The 26,446-nt window shown below is 42.9% G+C and overlaps 1 protein-coding gene across 7 annotated transcripts in view; it reads right to left on the bottom strand.

Annotated features, from left to right (window-relative positions):
• LOC145361110 (voltage-dependent P/Q-type calcium channel subunit alpha-1A-like) overlaps positions 1–26,446 on the bottom strand; it is a 649,898-nt gene that overhangs the window by 125,789 nt on the left and 497,663 nt on the right. For all 7 annotated transcript variants that reach the window (XM_080216715.1, XM_080216708.1, XM_080216713.1 and 4 more), the window contains 5 exons: positions 15,538–15,634; positions 14,263–14,423; positions 10,773–10,913; positions 8,195–8,396; positions 2,785–2,949 (listed from right to left, as the gene is read on the bottom strand). In XM_080216715.1, coding sequence (XP_080072841.1) covers positions 2,785–2,949; positions 8,195–8,396; positions 10,773–10,913; positions 14,263–14,423; positions 15,538–15,634 — 766 coding nt within the window. The remainder of the gene's footprint in view (positions 1–2,784; positions 2,950–8,194; positions 8,397–10,772; positions 10,914–14,262; positions 14,424–15,537; positions 15,635–26,446) is intronic.

Raw genomic sequence — 26,446 nt, 5'->3', positions numbered from 1 at the left:
GTGAGGTTATTTATCATGGTGTCACTGGAGAATCAAAACCGCTGATTTTAGCAGTCACCATAGAGTTTAGAGCATATATATATACAGACTATTAACCCATTATGTCAGTGCTCATTCTTCACTAAAACAATCTAAAATGAGTCCCTGTGCTTTCCCCAAAGTCCTGTACATTTTTCTAATTCAAATATCTATCCATGCTTCCCTTCAAAGTGTGATGTTTACTGTTCAAACTGCTTCTTGTAGTAAAACACTTTATGTAAAAGAAATTCTCCACAAAATATAAATTATCCTGACCTCACTCTCATTAAACTTGAAACTTTCTGATTCTGCACCAACAGAAATAGCTTGCTGTACTGAACTGTTAAACATTCCTCACAGTTTTAAAACCCCCATTAAATTTCCTTTTAGCATTCTTTTCTTCAGTGGAAACAAGGAATTGATTGGTGACTGGGAGAATTCGCTACATAAAGGCATCACTGTTGAAATGGCCCCATTAAATGTCATCAACTGTAATCTGTCACATCATTTGTAAAACTTGCGCTGCCTCAGTAAACATTACCTTTGGTAGCCAGTTGTCTATTGCTGTGGAATAAAAACAGAAAATACTGGAAAACTCAGCACGCCAGGCAGCAACTGTCAAGAGGCTTCGTTAGGAAGTGGGAGGTGCAGGGGAATCCCAGCATTCTGCTAAGTGAGATGGTCAAAATCAAGAATTGGGGAGAGAATAGGGAAAGGAATCCTTGGGGTGGGGGATCAATGGCTTTGGGGGGGGATGTCTTGGAGAATGACTGGGGATGAAGTGAGAGGCCTTGGATGGAGGAGTTGAGGCCTCATAGGGAGAGTCAAGTTTGGGTGGAGGAAGGGTGCCTAATTGCAGGCAGGCACGCTAGATCCAGTAGGTAAATAAAGAGGAAGTCACCTTCAAAGTTTGGCAGCGCTTCCTGAGATTACCTGCCAGGTTTCCCAAGGTTCAGGAAACACAAACACCCACAGTAAAATTTCCAATGGGGCTCTACTATAATGGGGCCAACATTAATTACCAATTCCTAATTGCCCTTGATGAGGTGATGGTGAATGGCCTTCTTGAACCGCTGCAGTCAGACTTTCTAACGATTTGCTAGGCCATTCCAGGGCAGCAGTTAAGAATGAACCATATTATTGTGGATTCGGAGTTACGCGTAGGTTGGACCAGGTAAGGACAACAGATTTCTTTCCCTAAAGGACATTGATGAAGCACACAGGTGTTTCCGACAATTGACAATGGCTTCAGGATCACTATTAGTGAGACTAGTTTTTAATTCCAGAATTGAATTAATTGAATTTAAATTCAGCACCTCGTTTTGACCAAACACATATAGTTTGCAATGCCTCCCACCTGCTACTTCATGCTGATCTATTCAGCCCACCCAAGGTGTGACTCCCATCAAAAAGGCTGATCTGGAAAAACCAACCCACACAATGCAATTTCCACCTAGGCAAATGACACAGCGAACAAGTATCTGGTCTCAAACCTAACCCAACAGCTGTTTCTGGTTTCAACCTTCCAAGCTAAAAGTGCTCTACCCTCAACAGGTTCAGGACCAGCCACACCTGATTGTCCAACCGCCACAGATGGGGCATTAGTGCCACCCCTTATGTGTCTGTGGGAGAGAGCAAACTACACATGACATCATAGAAGTATGTCCAATCCACAGACTCAGCAGAGGCCTATCTGCACTCAACACAGTAGGACCAGAAAAAAAACTGCTTGGCTTATGGACTTTGCAATTGCTAAATAAATAAAATAAATTAGCCTGGATTACTAGTCCAATGACATTACACCATCTCCTCAGATAAAATACATTGATATAGCTGATAAAGAAATACATGAATAGGGTATTTATGAAGTTGAATAGGGTCATGTTAAATTTAAATTTAAATGTTAAATTTAAGCCAGTCTTTAGCTGTTCACAGGAAGCATACAATGTCAACAAATCTAGCATTTATCACCCATTCCAATGCAACTCAGTGGCTTATTAGGCCATTCCCTAGGGAAGTTAAGAGTCAATCACATTTGCCACGAATTAACCAGACCTGCAAGGATGGCAAATTTCCTTCCCTAAAAGATATTAGTGAACAGATGGGTTTTTACAGCAATTAGTAATAGCTTTTTTTCCAGACTTATTTCATTAATATTAAAGAGGAGTCACAGGTAAACAAGATGGTGAAGAACGCATTCAGCATGCTTGGTTTCATCGGTGAGAACACTGAATACAGGAGTTGGGACGGCTTGTTGAAGTTATACAAGACATTGGTAAGGCCACAATTGGAATACTGTGTACGGTATTCCACTCAATTATAGAAAGGATATTATTACAAAAAGTGCAAAAAAGATTTACTTGGATGCTACTGGGACTTGATGGTTTGAGTTATTAGGAAAGGCTGGATAAACTGGGATACATGAACAACAGATTGAATCAATGACAAACCCCACAGAGGTGACATTCTTCTCCTACCTCCCACCTATCCCTGACCTATTTTTTTCCAACCCCTCTTAAACACTATAAAATCCATCACACCTCTCCCTCTCATATGGGCTCAAAATGTTAACTCTGTTTATCTTTCCACAGACACTGTCAGATCTTCTGGGTTTTTCCAGAATTTTCTGTTTTTATTCCTTTGGTATTGATAGTCACCTGGAAGCGTGTGTCAATAAGATAATGAGAGGCAGTGGTGCCAGAACGCAAACAGCAAAAATTTGAAGCAAAAGGCAGAAAACCGAAGAATGGAAATTTATTTACTGACCTTCATCATTAGCACCACAGTATTGAGAGCAATCATGGCCATGATGGTGTACTCAAATGGGGGTGACACCACAAACTGCCACATTTTGTACTGAAAGGTTTGCTTGTTCTGTGGCATGTGACGTGTCAAGGGCTTTGCACTGATTGCAAAATCGATGCATGCTCTCTACAAAAGATAAAATAATAGGTCAGTTCAGCAGAAACAACCTCATAACATTGTATAACATATATATTCCTTCCGATACAAGGAAGTGCTGAGCCCTTTCCTAAGCAACATCAAAGTACTTGCTTTGCCCATCCCAGTTAACACTGTGCTCCCCACGAAGAAGTCAATTTACTGCCATTTTCACATTCCATCTACACTGATCATGATCGTGATTCAGACTGCCCTAAATTCAATGCAGCAGGAACCTACAACCAACTGCTTTTTAATCTCTCCATCTGAACTGGATTCAATAAATTTCTGAGCTCTGAGGCATCGTAACTAGGAGGGTACCCCAAAGATGCAGTGGGGCCCACTTCTTGTGGGTGCCCACATAATCAGTGCACAGCAATTGCTTGGAAAGTTCAACCTCATGTTGGGCAATGTTTTTGCAAGTGGAACCACCCTAAAGGAAGATATAAATCAGAAACTTCAGATGCTTCTCATTTTATTATGGTAATTGTTCCCCAGAAAAAGTCAGAAATAATTAGAACCACTTCTAGATTCTGCGTAACAATAGTACTGACATTCCACTCTACCACAAGTGATTCCTCCCACCTCCCTGACACCCCAAGGTACATCCCTAACTCACCCTCCACCACCACCTGATTAATCCCTCCTGCCCCTAGCCCGCACAGATCTCCCCCCACACTGCTGACCAGCCCCCACAAGACCCCTGTACCACTCATGAACCCACCCTCCTCCCCATCCCATGTGATTCCATGCCAATGAAACATCCTAACTATGACCCCCGCTCCCTACTGACCCCCAATCCTTTCCTACATCCCCCCAAAACCCCTCTGAGAAGCCCCATCCAACTAGTCCTCAACCCCCATGGAACTGCCTGAACTCCCACGATGCTCCAAGACTGCCCTCTCCTCCCCCAACTACCCTATCTACATTGCTCAACGCACCCCCCCTACTCCCCCACCCCCCACAACTACCCAGCCCCCACCTCCTGGTCCATGTCCCCTCTGACCAAACCCACCCCAATCCGACCACCTGAAGTCCAATCCTATGCATTTATATAACAAACGTGCCTTCTCTCTGGCTTCTCAAAGCGGCTGGACCTTTAAACATACCTACTTTATAGCAGTTGTGCCATAACAATGGGGCATTTCTTCTTTATCTGACTCAGGTTCCCTCAACACAAGCCCTCAGGAACCTCCTGAATTATACCTGCCCAGCCTGAGTTGGAAGATTGGGTGAGCGGTTTCATTTCTGGGTAATTAGGTAAAAATGGAGTGGCAATCCAACTCTGATTATTCCTCCACAAAAGGTTTGGATAGAGTGTCATCTAGTTTCCACAGAGAAGTTGCACCAGATTCAAGACAGGCTCCCATTCCCAATAATAAGGCAACAGGTCACATCATTCTATAGTGGCATAGCATCTCATGTAAAAAAGACTTTTTTTTAATCTTACATAAAATATAAATGTAAGGTGCAGTACTGACCCAATCTTTGGATAATTTTTTTAACTCTTGCGGTTTACATAACATTATTGGACCCTTATGATAAGATCATTAGTTGATAATTAACTTATCAATATTCACTCTCTTCCTCTCTGTCTCTGTGAATGATTAAAGCACCTGGATGCTGTGATGGGAACACTGGATGATCTTTCTGGGAAGATGAGTTATCAAAGGTCAACTGGTCTTTCATATCCACATTGATCTTGCAAAACTGCTTTGAAAACTGCCTTTATATGGAGATATATTTTGTCTTAATGTCATGCTATTAGTTCAAATATCTTGGTGGGAAATATAAAGGGAAGTAAGTCAAAAGTTGGAAGCAAGTGTCAGCTCATGAAAAGGGGATCTGAGACAACTTAAAAAAAACAAGATTGTATTATGTTTGTTACAAAGGTTGATTACGGCTGTACCGGTCCACAGACAACTGGGAAAAGCAACATAAAACTAGATGGAACAGTGCGTATATAAAATGCAAAATCATTGAGAGTTACTAGTCTCTGGACAGGGGAGATGGAATCTAACATGTCCCAGAACCAAGGGTGCAGTATAAATCAGATCCCAGCAGCCAGGAGAGATGTAATTTTAGGTGGTCCTTGCAAGAGGAAACGAACTATATCCAATATTCCAGGTACCTGGGATGATTTATAATGTTTTATTAGGTTCTAAAATCAACTCAAGCTACAAATACCTTTATAACATATGTTCCCATAAATAATGTGATGCTTATCCCAATGTTACTCTCAACCGTGTCAGCCATCATTCACTTCAGAGGACATTTTTAAGGCTATGAGGAGATTTGACAAAATTGGTTTAGAACAAACTTAACTGCGGTGAAGAGTTCAAGTACCAGATGATACAAATTAAAATTTAGAAAATTTACTTGTATTACATTCCCCAATTTGAGAAACAATTTGATTAATCCAAGACAAAAGTTGCATTGTGCAATACAAAAGGAAATTAACAGACAATCTTTTCGAGGAGGATAGTAGTACTGAAACTGAAGCATACTGGAGTTTAAGAGACAGTTGGGTGGCTGTGAAAAGAGCAAAAAGTTGTGGAGGTGAGGTTGAGATCTATTAAATAGAGCAGGCTGATTGAACCCAATGACCAGCTCCTGATCCTAGAAATTCTTGTGTGTATTACAGAGAAACTTAACATCCACAGGCCAAAGAACAACACTGACATAAGACAGCAGCCAGCAAAAGCAGGAAATGCTGGAGAAATTCAGCAGGTTTGATAAAGGGTCATTCAGACTGAAACAGTGCCTCTACTCTCTCCACAGATGCTGTCAGACTTGCTGAATATGCTTCTAGATGGCAACATGGCACAATCCATGAGGAAAGGCATCATTACCCTCATCTACAAGCAGAAGGGGGAGAGGGATAAATTTAGAAATTGGCAACCCATTTCACAGTTGAACATGGACTATAAAATTCTGTCCAAGATCATTTCCAACCAGGTCAAGTCTGCTCTGGAGTCGGTGATCCATCCTGACCTGTGCTGTATCCAGCAGGAAGATCTCGGATAGCCTTGCAATACTGAGGGATACAACTGCCCAAGTGCAGGAAAGGAGGCGGACACCCTCCTCATCAGCCTGGACCAGGAGAAGGCATCTGACAGAATATTGCACATTTGCATGCTAGATGTGGTCTCCAAAATGGGGTTTGGGGAGTAAATCCACAGTTGGATCCAACTGCTCTACACAAACATTAGTAGCACAGTTAAATCAATGAATGGGAATAAGAAGATTTTCAGATCAAATCTGGATCAGGTGGGGTTACCCTCTCTCTTCTGTCCTGTTTGTGTATTGCATTGAGCCTTTTGTCGAATCCATCAGGCAGGATCCGGGCATAGGAGGAGTGACGATCCTAGGCAGCGGATGCACATAGGTCAAAACCTTCCTGTACAAGGATAATGTCACTGTTTTCTGCTCCGATCTGATATCATTGCATGGGCTCCTGAATGGCTGCAGCCAGTTTGAACTGGACTTGGGAGTCAAGGTAAACTGGGGCAGAAGCGAAGCCATGTTCTTTAGGAACTGGGATGACCGATCTTTTGCTTCTTCATTATCAGAATAGATTTCCTGAAGGTGCTGGAAATATGATTCGGAGTAGCTGGAGCATGCACCAAAAACTGGGAGGATCATACTGCCAAGGTAAAGCTGGGAATGTGGGAGCAATATTTCCTTTCCATTGCAGGAAAAAAACCTGGTCATCCGGTGTGAGGTTCTCTCGGCGTTGGTGTATGTAGCACAGGTCTGGCCCATACCCTGAATCTGTGTGGTATCAGTCACCTGAGCCATCCTCAAATTCACTTGGAGATCCAGAAGGCACAATGCACAAATTTCTGGATAAGGGAGGAGAAAAAGTACTCAATGCCACCCTCATCCTGATGACCACGTTTGTGCGCGGTGGCATCAAGTTGTGTGTAGATCCTTGGTATGCAAACACCAAGTGTCGCCACATACAGAGATTCTACCTTTCCCTGATGTTGTGGGGGATGCGCTGGCCACATTGCCATGGAATGCTTCAAGTAGTTGGACCATACCTTATCACCTGTCCCTCATGGAAAGCTTTATGCTGAGAAATACCTTTGACCACAAGTCGATCAAGCAGTGGCCTGAGCATAATGTCCTCAAGGCCCTGAGGGAAAAGGAGACGGGAGATGGTTCTTGAGCAGATTGTAAAAACAATTTTGGCAGAAAGCCTCATCATCAGGACTTTCAAATAAGCACCCAGACGTAGTTTGGGTTGTGGTGAGAAGGGCACTTGCCATCTGATCCTTCCTATACGTCCAAGTCTCTGCACCACCACACACTATCCTCGAAGTGGCTGTGAGGAGAGGGGAAATGATACAGTCGCAGACCATGCCTTTACAAAGAAGGTCTGGAGAGAGATGCGGTGATATTTGTTGAGGTTCATCCCGAGTGATGCAGGATTCTGTGCTTTACGGATTATTTCCAGGGACATACACCGAGACAAACATCAGCTGCTGTTGGAGGGTCATCAACTCAGTGAAAGACACTCTTTGGTCTGCCCAATAGCTGTTGATCTACCAGTGCAAAGGATTGTCCTCCACCGAGTGTTTCAGACTGGCACATTCCAAGGTCCAGGACTATGTGCTGAGGAACACTCTCCAGCTTGGGGTAGCCACTATCAAGGTGCAATGGGGAAAGGCCAGTACGTAAGGTGTTTCAGCCAATGTACTCTGAGTGGCTAGTAATTGTGTAAAACCGCCTAGACGGAGTGTTTAATTCTAACTGCACATAACTGTATTGAAGCACTGCAGAGTGCAACATGACCAATGTATATAGTTTGTAAAGAATTGTACTCTCGAGATTTAAAATATTGAAATGTTTGTGATGTACTTATTCCTGAATTGAAGCACCACAGGGTGTATCTTGATCTCTAGAGGAAATATGAACATCATTGCACTTCACTGTTATAACTATTTGACATGTTTTGTAATGTTTCTTTCAGATTATTTTGTGAACAAAGTATATTTTTGCAAACTGAAAAACCTTTCACTGTGACCCAACACCATAATCAGAAGCTGCACTGCTCCACATTTCCCTTTGAGATTCCTCCCAGGCTGTATCTATCATAGCGTCCACCTTATGAACTACAACATTTGTAATTCAACACTAATTATTTTTAGCCTACATGTAATTAATTCCTGACCATACATTAGTTTGACTTCCAAAGAGTACATTGCTAAGTTAGCCACACAGCACAAACCTCATTTTTCTCCAGACTGTAGTCCTCCATCATTTTATCCCCCTGTTCTTGGAAAGTGATGATGATCAAGGCCACAAAGATGTTCACAAAGAAGAAAGGGAAGACAACAAAGTAGACAACATAAAAAATAGACATCTCCATCCTATAGCCAGGGCTGGGTCCTTGATTCTCATATGTAGCATCGACTGAATGTTTCAGTACACTGTGGAGAAAAGGAATACTCATTATGAGGAATAAACCATGTTTATTCTGTAGGTTCTTTAGTTCTAGCACTCTCCAATTTTTAATCCTCTTGTTTGAGATTAATTGAGGATGTTGAATCTTCCAAGGAATGGCAATCGCCATTGTATTGCCCGCCGGAAGATTGGAAAGCGGCTAATGTTACGCTGTTGTTTAAGAAGGGTGCCAGGCAAAAGGCAGGGAATTATAGGCCGGTTAGTTTAACGTCTGTTGTAGGTAAAATGTTAGAATCCGTCATCAAGGAGGAAATAGCGAGGCATCTTGAGGAGAATTGCTTGATAGAGCAGATGCAGCACGGTTTCATTAAGGGGAAGTCGTGTCTGACAAATTTATTGGAGTTCTATGAGGATGTGTCTAGGGCGGTGGATAGAGGAGAGCCGGTGGATGTGGTCTTTCTGGATTTTCAGAAGGTGTTTGACAAGGTACCTCACAAGAGGTTATTGCAGAAAGGGGGCATGGAGTTGGGGGTAGGGTGTTAGCGTGGATAGAGGATTGGTTGTCAAATAGGAGACAGAGAGTGGGGGTTAATGGGTGCTATTCGGATTGGCGGTTGGTGACTAGTGGAGTGCCCCAGGGGTCGGTGCTGGGGCCTCAGCTATTTACCATTTATATAGATGACCTGGAGGAGGGAACCGAGTGTATGGTGTCGAAATTTGCTGATGACACCAAGATTGGTGGAATGGCAAATTGCGCGGAGGGTGTGGAGAGTCTGCGGAAGGATCTAGATAGGCTGGGCGAATGGGCCAGGAAATGGCAAATGGAATTTAATGTTGGCAAGTGCGAGGTGGTCCACTTTGGTAGGAATAATGGTAGGAAGGATTATTACTTACGGGGCGAAAAACTGCAGCAGGCGACAGTGCAGAGGAACCTTGGGGTCCTTGTGCATGAGTCGCAAAAACCCAGCCTGCAGGTGCAGCAGGTGGTCAGGAAGGCGAATGGGATGCTGGCCTTCATAGCGAGGGGGATTGAATATAAAAGTAGGGAGGTCTTGCTGCAGCTGTATAGGGCACTGGTGAGGCCGCAGCTGGAGTACTGTGTGCAGTTTTGGTCGCCGTACTTACGCAAGGATATTTTGGCCTTGGAGGGAGTGCAGAGGAGGTTTACTAGGCTGATACCGGAGTTGAGGGGGTTGAGCTATGAGGAGAGGCTGAATAAACTAGGCTTGTACTCGTTAGAGTTTAGAAGAATGAGGGGAGATCTCATTGAGACGTATAAGATGTTGAATGGGATGGATAGGATAGAGGTGGAGAGGCTCTTCCCGCTCAGAAAGGACAGTAGGACTAGGGGGCACAGCCTCAGGATAAAGGGGGGGCAGTTTAGAACGGAGTTGAGGAGGAACTTCTTCACTCAAAGGGTGGTGAATCTCTGGAATTCTCTGCCCATTGAGGTGGTGGAGGCTGCCTCGCTAAATATTTTTAAGACGCGGGTTGATGGGTTTTTGATAAGCAAGGGGATTAAGGGTTATGGGGAGAGGGCAGGAATGTGGAACTGAGCCACGACAGATCAGCCATGATCTTATTGAATGGCGGGGCAGGCTCGAAGGGCTGGATGGCCTACTCCTGCTCCTATTTCTTATGTTCTTACGCTCCTTTTTACTCAACTGGAGCTGCACATTTCTAATCCGGACTTCTGACCGGGTCCTGCTGAGGTGGGGGACGGGGGGGGGGACGGGGGGGGGGGGGGGGGCGCATGCGTGCGCGCTCAAGTAGCCGGAAGTTTGGTGGTTGAATGGTTAGTCGGGGGTGGGGGGTAGTTAAGGTTTATCGATGGGGGTCAGGTGGTCAGTGGGAGTGGGGAGGTAGTCGGGACTGGGTGTAGTCGAATGATGACGGGGAGAGTGTGGGCAGTAGTCAGGAGTGAGGCGAGGTTACTGGTGGAGGAGGTGAGGGGGGATTGGGGGTAGAGCTAATCAGGCAGCTTCAGTTAGATGGAGTGGCTGGATAGAGGAGGTGGTCAGTCGTATGGTTACCCAGGAGTTAAATGTGGTTTTGATCTTTCCAACTTTTCCTGGGGTAACTATTCCAAGAGAATCAGAACTACCCAAAATCTCTGAGTTAAATCTGAGTTTTGGAGGGTTCAAAGGAAGTAGAAACTTTCCAGACAATTCCCACGTAATCTTTGGGAATTTTGCAGGGGATTCCACCAGAACATCAGTTTGGACAATGGGGGTTGGTTATTTGATCATATGGAACATTGCAATTCAGCCTAATGCTGTTCTCTTTTTCTTTAGCACACACACACAAACACTCACTAGAAACTGTAAGATACTAAACATGAGACTGAGGAGTCAAAAAGAAACAAAGATTGAACTGTAATCGGGTTTAATAATGAAACATACTCTGGCCATCCTTCTCCAGTTGACACAGTGAAGAGAGTCAGCAGAGCCCATAGTACATTATCATAATGAAACTCATATCGTTTCCACTCCCGCTTCTGTGCCTTAATATCACTTTCCCTCATGTAGACCAAGTATTGTCCTCTGAAACAGAAAAGGGTAAGGAAAAATGAAAGGAAGGCTCATATTTACATGTTTTTTAAAACATCTCAAAATAAATTCAAAGCCCCTAAAAACAGATCAATTCAGAATACAGTGGTTAGTGTTTTACAGGTAGATGGGCAGTCATTGTCTGTTAGGAACTACCCAAACTGAATAAACAAAGAGTTAATTTGTTCCTGGTAGTGTTGATTGAGGAAGGAATATTGATCAAGGTACTGGAAGAACTTTCCGCTTCTCTTTTAAGATCCTTTAACACAATTGGAAGTCTGCCTAAACTCCTAGAACAGGTAAGTGTGGCCTTGACCACCTTCTGTTTTGCCAGAGCTGATGAAACATCACAGACGTGAAATGTTAACTCTGTTCCTCTCTCTGTAAATGTTGCCTGATCTGAGTATTTTCAGTATTTTGTGTATTTATTTCAGGCACCAGCCATTGCTTTTGGCTAACATTAAGTGATCAGGCAGGTCTTAGTTTTGGAACCAATTTGTGAGAATGAACAAGTTGGGAGTCCAAATCAGAAAGAATACAAAGACTGTGGTAGAATCAGCCAAGACTGCATTTGGGTAACAGTGGGTGCATCTACACCAGAGCAGTAAGTTAATTCATGGGATGCAGTTGTTTCTATTCTGCATCCTTAAGTGTCCTTGAGAAGGTGGTGGTGGTGAGCTACCTTCCTGAATATTACTGAATGGCTAACTGTGCCATTTCAGAGGGCATTGAGAGTCAAACACAGCGTGAAAAATCTGGCGTCACATTTATGCCAGATCAGTAAGGACAAGAGGTTTCCCTCCTGAAAGAATATTAGTGAAACATATTTTTTTTTACAACAATCAGGTAGATCTGTGGTTACTATTACTGATTCTAACTTTTTATTCCAGATTTATTTAATTAATTGGATTTAAGTTCCTCAGTTGCCATTGTAGAATTTGAACTCAAGTCTCTGGATCATGGTTCTAGGGTTTCCCCACATTTCACTAGCTGTGGGAGTGGGCGTGCAAAATGGTTGTTTCCTGTTGACAATAGCAGGTTTCCATGCAGTATCATCTACTTCCCACCTCATTCATTATGTACACATGCGAGATATGCTGTATCACTGGCATGTAGCACCTCATTCACCTGTCCTGCCATTAGCTCTCTGCTTCCTCACTCCAGCCACCATGTTTAAATATCAGCCAAACACAGCTTTCTCCATTTCTGTAGCTCAGGGCTGCTACAGATCACACTGATGGCCCCAAAAGGGAAGAAGACAGCAGCATCCAAGTTCAGTGATGCCTCGCTCGAATATCCACCATGATGTCCTCCACCTCTGATGGCTGCAGATGGTCCACCAACCTCGCCAATCCAGCTTGGGGATGATCACAGCAGTTGTCAGCACTAATGCTGCCCAAAAGAGATCAACCACCCAGTGCAGAAAGAAGATAACTAATCTCATCCATGCTGCCAGAGTAAGTCAACCATCTCATCACTCTCAACTCACACACACTCTGAATCTTGCTCATACGCTCTCCATTGTCTTTACACAGGACAAGCTGGCAAACAATAAAAGGGAGAGGTCCAGTCTGGGGTGGAATGCTGGAACTTGGTCAAATCACTGAGCTAGTCAGACAGGGTGTGGACAGTACCTATAGCAATGGGGATACTGACAGCACACCTCCATGTGAGTATCCTGCACCAGCTCATCCCTTAGTAAACAGTCAGTGCACTGTCATGAATTTTATTCCAATGCCACAGATTAACTATCTCTACTTTCTTTCGTAGGTACCTCTGCCTAGCATCCAAAGCCTTCATCCAGTCGAGCTCTTACCTCAGATGAGGAAGCCACCACAGGAGACCTATCAGAATGCTCCCACACCTTCCACCAATGCAGAGAGAGACAAACATCAGTGGGGCCTTATTCCCCCATTATTAGTGGCGGGAGGTGGGGGGGGAGTTCTCCCAAAAAAATTCTAAGTGTTGAATTTGTGTAAAAACTGGAGCAAATCACACTAGTTTTTTTCAGTGGGAGTTTCAGAATGAATCTCCCACACTCTGTGCGCTGCAGAGTGCACAAGCGTGAATCAGTCCAAAAAGCTGGAGGTAGGGCCTATTCCTGCTGGAGGAGCCGGCCGCATAGCACTGGGCAGGCCACTGCGCATGTGCTGATCTAACAGCGCTGAGATCGGTGCATCTGCAGTAGCCCGCACTGCCGGCCTGCCAATCGCTGGCCAGCACCAAGACCCCGCCATGCGACCAGGCCCACAGCCTGATGGCTGACCCCTCCTGGATGTATCTGGACCAGCATAAAACCCCCCACTCACCTGGCAAAGCTCCCACCCCCTGAAACCCCAATCTCCCAATGCCTCTGCACCAGCAATCCCAATCAGCCCACCTCTTCCCCTCCCCCTCATAGTTTCAACCCCCTGACATAATCTTGCATTTATAAAGCACCTTGCATAACCTCAGGATGTTTCAAAACATTTCATAGCCAACAAAGCACTTTTGAAGCCTAATTAATCACTATTGCAATGTAGGAAAATGTGGCAGCCAATTTAGAATCATAAAATCCCTACAGTGCAGAAGGCCATTTGGCCCATCAAGCCTGCACCAATCACAATTCCACCCAGGCCTTAAACCCGTAACCCCATTACCCTGCTAATCCTCCTGACAGGGGCAACTTAGCATGGCCAGTCCACCTAACCTGCACATCTTTGGTGTGAATTTGCAGACAGGCAAGTTTTAATTCAATCTGAAATATTATACAGGTCCAGCGGACCAAAATTTCCCCCAGGAAACCCATTAAAAATGTAAAAGCATAATACTGCGAATGCTGGAACCCGAAATAAAAACAGAAAATGCTGGAAAATCTCAGTCTGACAGCAGCTGTGGGGAGAGAATTGAACTAATGTTCTGACTCTAGATGACCCTTCGTCAGCTCTATTCTCTCCCCACAGATGCTGTCAGACCTGCTGAGATTTTCCACCATTAAAAATTCCCTAAATTAAATCACTGGAAAATCTGACTGCTAATTGTTGTACTCTATTTGCACTCTATTATCTCCCTTATCTTCCTCCAATACACACCAGGCCTTATTCAATAGAGACAATGGCAGGTGACTTGTTCTGGAGGTATCTATAGCTTCCTTAAGGATGCAAAGCAACAGCTCAGAGTATATTTTCTCCATTCTCTCCATTCTTAACACATCGAACAAATGTTGATCCTTCACTGTTTATATTCGGGATATAAGACAATCCATTTCATCAGTCTACAGTATGACATTTGTATTTTGATGCACACAATAGCATCCACAACTTTTAATAGGAAAGAGTTTGAATGTTGAATGTTAGACATGTACCTGCAGTCCCGCTCAAACTCTTTGGATTCATCAGTGCAGTAGAAAAACCTGCCCTTAAATAGCTGCACAGCGACTACAGCAAAAATAAACATGAACAGCATGTAAACGATCAGGATGTTGAGAACATTCTTCAAGGAGTTTACCACACAATCGAAGACAGCCTATATGGAGAGAGTAACAAAATGAAAGAACCAGAAAGAAATTGCAAAATTTATTAAACTGACTAGAACAAATCACTGGGCAAAATCTTAACAAAAAATGGCAGAATGTTGTTTCTGATGAGAAAACTGGCATATTTCTCTTCAGAGAAACTGGTTAGTTTTCTCACCAGATTCCACCATGCAAAAAAATTGATTGGGGCATCCTCTTTAATTGATGCCCTGATCAAAACTGCAATAAACTTTTCCCCAACCCACAGCTGAGGCCTCAGGGGCTTCCCTCGCCACTTCTGCAATCGGAGCAAGCATTCACTTTGACCCCCTTATCCTCCGCGATCATCAGCCCCTTCTCCTCAACACACACCACCCCACCTTGGACTGCTCTCGACCCACAATCAAAGCTGCACTAACCACACTCCCTTCCCATATCAGACTCCCACTGGGGCACGACCCTAGGCACAGGTTGGTACTGCCAGGGTAACATTGTGCCCAGCTGGCAGTGCCAACCTGTGTCAAGGGTACTGCCTGGAGGCATTGCCAGGTCAATGCCTGCACATGTCTCTGGGGGCTCTACTTACCTTTGTGCCCCCAAAAAGACCTCCACATCAGGTTCACACCTGCATTAACTTGTTGTAAACTGCACCAACATCATGTGACATCAGTGCGGTTTGAAGATATGGTGAGGGGGTGAAGCTACGGCAGGGGAGTGGGTTAATAATATTCAAATGCATGCAAATTATGTCACCAGTGAGGGGCAGGAAGATCTGAAGTCACGTTCTCCCTGGAGAGGACTGTGGCTTCTAGATCTCAAGCCCCTACTGGCAGTCTTGCAGATAGCAATCACAGGCTCAAGATTTCACCCTTTGTGTACAACTATATCTTAGATATGCTTATCAAGATTTCCTAGCAGCCTTTATCTTTTTAATATGTTTGTGATTTCACCAGAACTATCAATCAGATAAAGCTTTCTGAATATGTTAATAAAGCAATACACAAGGCACTGCAGTCATTCTTTCCTGTTTCTACAGAATTCTGGAACACAGTCTTAGTTTCCCCATAATGGAAGAGGAAGACGTCTGGAAGTGAAAGCAGTCTAATCAAAGAAAATCTACATTACCTTGAGTTTAGGCAGTCTTTTGATGGTTTTAAGAGGTCTCAGCACTCGAAGCACTCTCAGAGATTTGATGGTATTCAGATCTTTCCCTTTGCTCCCACTAACAACAAAATAATACTAAATTAGCACTTCACACAATAACGTCAGCAGTTATAGAGCCTTTGGTGACTGTGCAATTGCTCCTTTTTTATACATTGAAAAACTCACCTCATTTCAGGAACATCACACTGAAGTAAAACCTCATGCTTTTTGAATAAGTGTATTCACCTGGAATAAAGGCCCAATAAACAGTGGCTTTCTATAGCAATTATGCACCCTTTCTCACACTATTTTCACAGCCAACTGGAATTTTTTCTTAAGTGTTTTATCTTTTATTTTAATTGCATTTCAATGTAGAAATATATTAGTAGTATTGGAATGTTCATTGCATTATTTAAAGAAAGCAGGCAGCTTTTGATATTTAAACTGTTTAAAGAACAGGTTTCATCAGAAGTACCCATTGATAGTCTGCTGGCAAACATGCTGTATTCTAATAAAAGCACTGCTAAAAACATTTCTCAAACAATGCAGAATCAAAACTGATCTGAACGATAAATTTTCCAATTTAAGTTAAAAAAAAGCAATGACGTAACTAGCATAAGATGCAAACATCTCATACAATAAACATTTTATAATGCTCCTCTGAAGTGCCTTGGATTTTTATTATGTTAAAGTGCTATATAAATAAGCTGTTGCTGTTAAATATCTTATCCCAGTCAAGGGTACTGAACACATTTTGCCATTATTTTTCACAGTTGAGTAAATCATTTTTTTCTAAGTAGTATCAAATAGCAAAGCCTTTTAGAGAGTTTATATCTGCATGTTTAAAAACGTGGAAGTTTTAATTGTACCTTACAGCACTATAAGCCAATAGTAAACTTCCTGGGAAGGCAATTAATCAGTTGGACACATCAATTACTGCAAGTTATGAATCCAGTTGTACAACTGGGTGCCTTGAATCCAAAAGGGAATGATTAATATCTTCCAAGGAACATAGGACTTATTTTATTCATAGTATTGATAAAAGGGAGAAAAGAATACAATATTTAAACACAAATTATAAGAGCAAAATTTTGAAGGATAAATCCTTCGGGCAGAATTTTACAGCCCCTCCTGCCAGCAGGATTTCCCGCAGATGGTACTGGACTTTAGAACAGCTTGCCACGTTTTATGGTCCAGCCCCTGTCACAGATGGCTGTACATTATACTTCACGTGTTTTTGTTTTTGCTAAGTGAGGGATGTTAGCGCTGGGGAATGGAACCCTTTTCAAGCAATGATGCTGATATCAAACACTCTTAAGATTAGGATAACACAACCAGATTCAGAGTAAAGTTCCCCTTACCCCATCCCAAAAATATACTTCAACACACAGAAGAACCCTCAGCCTCCCTACATTGCACTATTATCACACTTTTGTACTTATAACCAAACATCTTATGGTCGATTACAATGAATTTGACAACTTGGGGTTGAATTATTATTAATCTGTGCTGAAGGCCCTCACTCATTAGGACTTGTATTGAAACTGTCCAATCAATTTTGTACAGGATCCTTACCACCAATTTACAGGAGTCTGGGTTCAACTTGCACTTAACAAGTTTACAGTGTACTCTGCCTCACAGCATCAGGAGCCTGCATTTGTTTCCAGCCTTGGGTTACTGTCTGTGTGGAGTAAGCACATCTCCCTGTGTCTGTGTGAATTTCCTCCAGGTGATTCGGTTTCCCACCACACTCCAAAGATATGTAGGTTAGGTGGATTAGCCATGGTAAATGTGCAGGGTTATGGGGATGGGGCAGAGTGGAGGGCTTGGGTGGGATGCTCTTTTGAAGAGTCAGTGCAGACGCGATGGGCCAGATGGCCTCTTTCTGCACTGTAGGGATTCTGTGGTTCTCTGGTTCTCAAGCATCACAGGATTAACCTATTGTCTGAATGCTGTAGGGAAAATATAGGCTGAAATGTTCCGGCTGTTCACGCCAGAGGGATTCTCTGGTCCAGCTGCAGTGAATGGAGATTTGGCTGACCACCAAATTCTCTGTTCTCGCTTGCAGTGGTGACGGGGTCTGAATGGCTAGGAAATTCCGGCCCTACAATATACATCATTTTTTTGAAGAATTAGCCAGGTTTACCTTTGGCAGAAAATGATAATGTCACTGACAAAGGGTTTGGTAAAACTGAAGATTTGTTCTCAGATCCGGAAGCAATTGTATAATGTGTTTAGCTTGGTAAACTCTTTACAGCTGATAGATTTCACTTTAGTTACAGCCTTGCTGCTCAGGGTGTGCTTGTTGCGATCTCAGACAAACAACTCTTACTATCCTCATGAGAAAGGTTCGAGGATCTCCTTAATTTTTCCTGTCTCAGAATATCAACAGAGTACTTACAAAAAGTTCAAAATTTGTATTCACAAATAAGACCTCATCAATCAAATTTATGTAATCACATTTTTCAGATTCAAGGAATGACTCATTTTTTGAGTTCTGATATTTTATTGCAAGATCTTTGAGGCAGCAAACATTTTAAAAATTCTTTCATGAGATGTGGGCATTGGTGGCAAGGCCAGCATTTGTGGCCCATTCCTAATTGCTCTTGAACTGATTGACTTGCTCAGCCATTTCAGAGGGCAGTTAAGAGTTAACCTTATTGCTGTAGCTCTGGAGTCACACGTAGGCCGGACCGGGTAAAGACCATTAGTGAACCAGATGGATTTTTTTATGATAGCTTCAGGGTCACCATTACTGAGACTAACTTTCAATTGCAGATTTCATTAATTGAATTTAAATTCCACCAGCTGCTGTGGTGAGACTTAAAGCATCCCCAGAATATTAGCCTAAGCTTCTAGATTACTAGTCTGGTGACATTATCACTATGACAGCATCACTCCCTTCGCCACGCATCCTCCATAATAAGAAGGGTAAGTTGTGAATTTAGTGCATTTCATTGATATTTCTTTTGCAGAATTTTGCTGGGAGTTAGATATTCAGATTCACGTAAACAGGATTACAGATACAGCCATGACCAATCTAAGCCACTTGTCTTCATTTTTGCTTAATTGAACTAGTTTGTTAAATAACTAGTTTGCTAAATCATAAATTAAGAGGTTCTTTTTATTTAGTGTATTTTCCATGTATTTCCTGTGTATACAAATAATGCATAACGCATTAGATTTCTACTGCAGAACTACTTGCAGCACATTGGAGTTTATGAACAGTTGGATAGAACTATTCATCAGTAAGGTATAATACTTCATTAACATAATCTCTCAAATGCAGTTTCAGCATTATAGTTGAGTGACAGTGTTCAGTCCTAATTTACATTTACACTGTACAAGACTTGATCTTTTAACCGATCCAAGATGGGGTTGATGCAAGGTTCTGTAAAAGGGGCAGGTTCCAACAGAGTGCGATGATATTTTAAAATAAGTTCATACATGTATGAAAATGTTCTATTATCTATGCCACTATAAAATAGGTTGACTCATCATTCAGAAAACAAAGAACTGATGCATATTTTTTTAAAAAATATAGTAATTGAAAAGATATTTACTTCTCAAAATTATTGCTTGATCATCCCCAAAGCTAGACTGGTCAGATCACAGCTGGATGTGTGGACATCTTAATGTTTTTAAAATACTACAGTTTTTAAAAGTTTCAGCAGTGATACCCAGCATAATCTGATACAATGACTTCAGAACCAACACCCAGCAGAACTGCAACATAATCACTCATCAGAAAGCACAAATATACATATATAAATAGATATAAAATAGAAAGTGAGAGAAACAGAGAGAGATACACAGAGAGGTATAGAACACTGCAAATTTGCTGAGTATTATAAAGAGAAAGAGCAGAAATATTACCCCATAAGGCTCCTGATCCAGCAAGTCAAGAAAGACGAGAAAAGGGTCAGTGTAAAAAAAGGACAAAAAAGCTTTTACACGTACTGCAAGTACAGAGGTGAATCAGACTTAGAAAACAGAAGGCACAGTTATAAAAACCTGAAGGACCAATACAGACAATGCAGTAAATAGGGAAACAGGACACAGGAGACACAAAGCACAGGCCCCAGCAGTCATGTCAGCCATGCTACATTAAAGAAATTGGTCAGGATACAATCTCCCTCATAGAATGCAGTTTTAAAAAAAAAAATCGGGATAGGAAAACTCTCCATTATTCTGTGTTCATATTACACACATGTAACCAACTACAAGATGTAAAAGAATTTAAATTATTTGTTAATGTAAATTATGTCACTCCAACAGCACAGTTCCTATTAGGTGTTAGACAATATCAGAACCACACTGGGGAAGTGTAGATAATATTACATGGTGTGACAATGCTATGTGCAGCCTATCAAATTAATTTCACTGATCTTTTCCGATTTAATGCTTAAATAAAAATTTGATTCAATACAACTTTCAGTGCCTAACATAGATGCAACATGACCACACAATGGACACACATTGCTGCTGCTGCAGTGGGGAGCAAAGCCATTTTTATAACATTTGTATAACACTGCAAAAGAGAATTTCCACACAAGTGGTATCACAGCAGGTTGGTGATCTCATCTAATTATTAAATTATAAAAATTACAAATTCATTTGTTCATGTAAAACACAAAACATGAATGTTAAACAAAATAATGACTGATAGCCATGTTGTATTTAAATTACCTTTTGGGAGCCTAATTAAAACTTATTAAAGGAGCAACAATTCCTCATAATCATTAAATATAAAACACAGAAGCCTGTTCAGTATCCTCTATTTCCTGTTTCCCTCTTCTGTTATTCCCCCATGTAGTTTCTTTAGAGCATGCAATCTTCCCTACAAATTTCTAAGTAGATTCCGGGTTTACTTGGCTTCTGAGGTAGTGCCTGACTATAGATAAAGCACGAATTTTCAGCTTGGAGAGAAAGTAAGCCACGTAAAAGTGGCCTTATTGTTTTATCCCATTCTTCAATTTTCCTCTGCTGTTTTGCATTCCCAGTAAAAAGTCTGACAACACCAGGTTTTAGTCCAACCAATTTATTTGATAGTAAACACACAAGCTTTCGGGTTAGTGCCTTTGTCAGGTGAATGCATTTTGCATTCCTCCAGACTGAACATACTGTGCTCATTTATTTATTCCCCCATTCCTATTGCATTCTTAACTGGGAGAAGACAGAAGTTGACAGGACAAATTATTTTCGTACTGAAAACAAAGATTCTTAGAATGTGGCATGAAGGTTGTCTCATAGCAAGAGCAATGTAACACGATAATGCTTACAGGGAATGCAGAGGAATAAGAAACAGCAGAAACACAGTCACAACAATTAAACAGATTAGAATTGCTGGAGGAATTACTTTGTTTCAGAAGCGCAACTAAACTTGATTTAATCTGCCATTAAATTATATATTTTTTAAGTTAACCCCCAAACTATGCCCTCCTCCCCACAATACAAGGAAAACGGACCACGTCTATTCATATCTTATCCACAGATCAGCCAGTAAGAGGAACCTCTCATACTAACTGAACATCACATCCACAGGTGGGAAGGACTGAAGAGAATGCCACACTTATTGGTTATTGGGTCATAATATATACTGTGTACAGAATGATTTCAATATTTTGCAAGAATTTTAATAAACTCACAGAAATGATGCAAAATAATATCTTGTTTCCCCAACGTGAAACATCAAAATTACATCATGCTACTTCAAACATTTTACAATAAAAAATTATGTTTTGAGAATAATTTTCTGCTTCCCTCTCTGAACATCCTGTATTGGGGTAAAGTTCAGAACCACTGATGGTTCTCTGATACAGCATCCAAATGGTCATTCTACAGGTGGGATGGTCAGTGTTGACTGCGAAAGGAAATCACCACTGATTTTGACCCCCATTTACATCCAATGCATATGATTGCAGTGGAAGTTAGTGGACTGAGTAGTAGTTTTTTTTGGTTTAAGAGTACATAGTCTAATTGTCATTGCCTTACTACCACCCAATTGAGCACGCCAGAATCAAGTCTCAGAACTTCCTGATCCGCACAACTTAGTACAACACTGAGAATTAGGCGTTATCAATGGGGTGCCAAAGACAGTATATGTTACAAAAAAATGTAACCAGGCAGTGTGACTGTAACTTAGTCTCAGGAATAATATTACATTCATTCAGGTCCAATGACAGCAGGTCTGAGATTAAGTTACAGATTGCTGCCACATGCCTTTTTACTCTTTCATCTGTCAGATCCCATAACCAGAGAAGGCAAAAATCAGTGCCTTACCCACTGCACCACCACAGAACTACTTAAAAAATCATTCAGTTATATGATGGGTGATTGTTTGGTTCATTAAATTCTCTAATCTCAGACATGAGAGACTAAAGAAAAGCAGTCAACATGCTGAACTGCCGTTTATGCTACTGTTCCATGTCTGATCACTTCATTAGAACAAATAACTGCTGCATTCTGACACGAATGAACTTAAACTATTAATTGCTGGTATATATATCATGGTTATCATATAAACCAGGAAATAGCAATCATAGTTCACAGTGATGACCTTCACTTATCCCATCTCAATTTCTCTCTTCTCATGAGAGCACTGACTGATTGCTGAAGTGTAGTTCAACAGTTGGCCTTTGATGCCTTGCCCAGTGACTATTCTTCGTAAAGCCGTGATAAGTGATGGCTGGATAGTTAAACAGAGAGCAAGGGATTCACATCACAGTTGAGTCCGATTCTGTCCTTCCTCAATGCCCCACATAAAATATCTATTTGGAGTCATTAGGTTTAATGATAAAGGGCAAGATTTTCTCAGAAAATTGCAAAGGCTGATCGACACGAACAGCAGCATTCGGCCTGCTGACATAATGGTAACTTTTCCCACCATATAGTGTGGCACTTAGTGCTAAAAAATGTTTATCTGCGGTTTCCACACTGTAATGCTGATTTCCCCGCCCCAACATCAACCTCAGTGCTGTAATCATTAGGGCGCCACATTTAAAGGCTGCCCAGTAAAAAGCAGCCATGCTTTGCAGGTCACCTGGAAGTGATGGCAATGAATAAATCTACCCCCAGTTATCTGGACACCTCCCTGGAGAAACTACTCAATGCTGCAGAGGTCCAAAGTGATATCCTCTACCCATTCACAGGAAGAAAACTGATAAACACAGCATGGGAAGCAGTGACCAGTGCTAATGCCTTGCAGAAGAGGACAGCTATCCAGTTCAGGAAGAAGATGAATGATCTCCTCTGTTCTGCCAAGGTAAGTCACTTTGCTCATCACTCTCAACTCACGCACTCACACACCCATCACAAGCATCTTCATCTTCCTTACGGGCCATGTTCTCATCCACTCACTGGTTCCATTCACCATTCACACATGCCAGACATCCTTATCATCTGCCCTGGCATGTGTCCTGCTCACAGTCTCTATCTGTCTTCATGCAGGACAAGCTGGCACACAACAGGGAGAGATCCCAGCTGGGCAAATGGGTGCCAGAACTCAAAATCTGCATGGAATTTGAGGACAGAGCCATCCAGCTGGCTGGGGAGAACACTGACTACTCCCGCGCTGATGGTGCGGTTGGAGGCAATAAACAAAGTGAGCACTCTTGCTTTCACGCATTGCAACATCCATCAGACAACAATGCTGTGAGTCATGACTCCTGTTCATCAGGCTCGTGCATGCACTAATAAACTCTCCTTTCTTTCACAATCACATCTGGGAAGCAGCCTAGGGTGTCTACCAGCCAGGTCCTTGACTCTAGCCCTGACACCAGCACAGAAAAGTGACTGCAGACTTAGAAAAAGAACAATCATAGCACTCCCTCATGCCCTCCATGAGCACAGGCATACATACTTCAGTGGGATCTAATTCCAGATTAGCCTCAGGGTCAGTCTCTTGAGATTTCCGACCCACAGCAGGAGGAGGCAGGAACATCCCAGGGGGCTGATACTCGGAGGGTTGCTGGAGGCCAGGAATCTGCTGATCCCATTCAGATAACCAGCCTCTGGATTTGCTCATGTCTCAGTTGCTGGAGCTCCAAAGGCAAATTTAGGGAAATCTGGAAGACATCTCTGGTACACTCCCCAGATTGAAAGACTCCATGGAGGAGTCTGTCCACCTTATGTCTGAGGCGATAGTGTTAACACCAGAATAAAATGAAGTTAACACAGCAAGGGTGGCAACCACAGTGGAGATCTTGGTGCAAGACATTGGTCCTGCACTGCATGCACTCCATGGTGCATGCACTTGGTGATATCCATCAGTGCCAGCGGCAGAGAACGGCAGGGTTTCTTGAGTTTATTCCATCTGATCGTCTATCCTAAGGAGGAAGTAGGTGCCCTCGGAGACCTGTAGGGAGGAGGATCAGCTGGTGCATACCCTAGGGACACCCACCCAGGTGACTCTGGGATTATCCTGCTCATCCAGCTCCCCTCTTCCTGTGACCACTTCAGCTCTAGCTCCACAAGCTGAGAAGGACCACAAAAGCAGGTTGGAGCACCCATCTTGGCCCTCCAAAGGGCGTCAGCCAAGATCATCACAGCAGGCTGCCTCCACCTCTGCTGTTATAGATGTTGAGGATGCACAAGGACATAGTGGCAGGGTTAGAAAGGTTAAGAAGCTGCAGTTGCACTGCTTGGGCACGGCTGTTAAGCACTTGTATATAATGTTCACCTCTGTAAACTTCCAATCATTGCTCTCTTTCTATAGTTTCTTACTCTGATGAGCTAAGTTCCAGTATTCCCGACCTGAAAACCTGGGCCCATCACTCTTCTATCTTTGCTTGCCTGATCTCAATTGTAATGGTCGAAGTTGTGTGCCTTCACGAAAATTGCATTTGTCATTACCTGAATGGACTTGCATGCAGAGACTTGCAAGATCTAAGAACATAAGAACATAAGAAATAGGAGCAGGAGTAGGCCATCTAGCCCTTCGAGCCTGCCCCGCCATTCAATAAGATCATGGCTGATCTGTCGTGGCTCAGTTCCACAGAGATCACCACAGGAGCCCTGGAAGGAGTCACTTACATAAATTGAGTGCTGCTGGAACTATCAGTGACACTGGCAGTGAATATCTTTCAAAACCGCATAGTGCTGAATCCTACAGAAAGTGGCAGATGTGACCAACTAGCTCCCTGGACATGCCAAGTCTTCAGTGACACCTATACATTTGTTAGGCGCCATCTGTAGACTCTGGTTTAATGAGGCGCCTCTGAGAACTGGTTCTCTAAGGTTCATCCTCTTCGTGCAGAGCATGCCCTGCCACCCCTTCCTCTCCATTGTTCAGGTGGCTCCAATGACATCTTCTTCTTCTTTGCTCTTGCCTAAAAGCGAGAAGAATGGCAGCAATATCATTGGGCTCAATGTTCTATCTATTCGTTCTCTTCACGGCAGTACCAAATAAAGAGAGTCACTTGACAGTTAGCATTTGTCTCCTAAGGATTACTCTTTGCCCATTTATTGTCTGAAGCTGCCTCTCAAAGTGCACTGACTCATGTCCTGGTCACCACATTGACGCTTAATCCTTCGCATTCTGCTTTGGCAACATCCTATACCACATGACGAATGGCCACTACTGAATCCTGAGCTCTCATCTCAGACACGGGCATTGTCCAAAACCTCACTCCAAGGCCTTACATTCAACCTGGTCGATGGGTGGAGGGCACCTGTCAATATGCACATCAGCGCACAGCCAAGGATTATCAGCATTCTCCTTGGGCAGTGTGCCATTGCCAACTTTCTAAGGAGATATAATTACTTACCCAGTCAGCTAATGGTACAGGCACACCATGACAGTCAACAATTTTGGAAGTGCTCCAAAGGGTTAAGTCTGAGCAGCAATCAGTAGCACTCACACACAAATAGTGCTTGAACTGGCATAATTACATGACTAATTTGACTCCAGACATGTCAATTGAGTTATAGCTCAATGGTTTCAGCTGAAACCATTCAGCTGAGGGCTGTCATATCTTCCGCTTATCCATGCTGTCATCAATATCTTGCCTTCAGAAGCCCCCGACCCCTCAGACTGAGTCAAGCCATTGGTCCATGATGGCTCCTCCCCCCTTCAAACTGCCCCAGGCTACCTTTCCCATAAGAGGCCCTTTCAAGAAGTCTGTGCCTAGGCTTCCCTTCCCTCTGTAAGATCCTTCCTAAAGGCCCATGCCCCAGGCTTCCCTTTCCTCTGTGTGGCCCTTCTAAGATATCTGTGGCCCAGCAGCAGAAGGCATTCTCAAGAATGGAATTTTAACACTTGATAGTCAACCCAGAATCAATACCTGGAATGCCCTTACCCCTCCATCCTAAAGTTAAAGCCCAGGTCTTCACCGACTGGGTCTCCGGTATGCTGGAGTCAACTCCCCGGTACCCTCTGAATCAACGCTGGCACACTGAAGTCAAACTCTCAATTCCATGGACCAAACCCCAGTCTCCCCCAATAAGGCACACAATATCCTGGAGTCAACCCCTTGATACCTTAGAGTCAACCCCAGGTACCGTGGAATCAAAATCCCGGTGTCCCCCAACTAGGTCCCGGTACCCTGCAATCAACCCGCTGTTACCCTTCGCATGTTACGCCAGTCTTCCTCAAGTGTAACCTCAACACCTTCGAGAGTCACCCTGGTCTTCCTTGAGAGTAACGCCAGTTTCTGTTGGAGTGTTAACCCAATTATTACACCCCACCCACCCCCCGCCCTCACACAACAGAGGTGTGCTTACTGGATGCCCTTTTGGAACCATTTGTGATTGGAGCCATTTTGACATCACATTGCTGTGAATGGATTTTATTGAGGTGGGGTGGGTTGATTATGGTTTATGGACCCAGTAATAAGATACAAGTGTATTATAATGATGTTCCAGACATTGAATGGCGGGAAAAGTGTCCCAC

This window comes from Carcharhinus amblyrhynchos, chromosome 33 (genome assembly GCF_965287045.1).
Source record: "Carcharhinus amblyrhynchos chromosome 33, sCarAmb.v2.hapA, whole genome shotgun sequence".
NCBI lineage: Eukaryota > Metazoa > Chordata > Chondrichthyes > Carcharhiniformes > Carcharhinidae > Carcharhinus > Carcharhinus amblyrhynchos.
The sequence above is the reverse complement of the archived record's forward strand: the minus strand, read 5'-3'. Positions and strand labels throughout refer to the sequence as shown.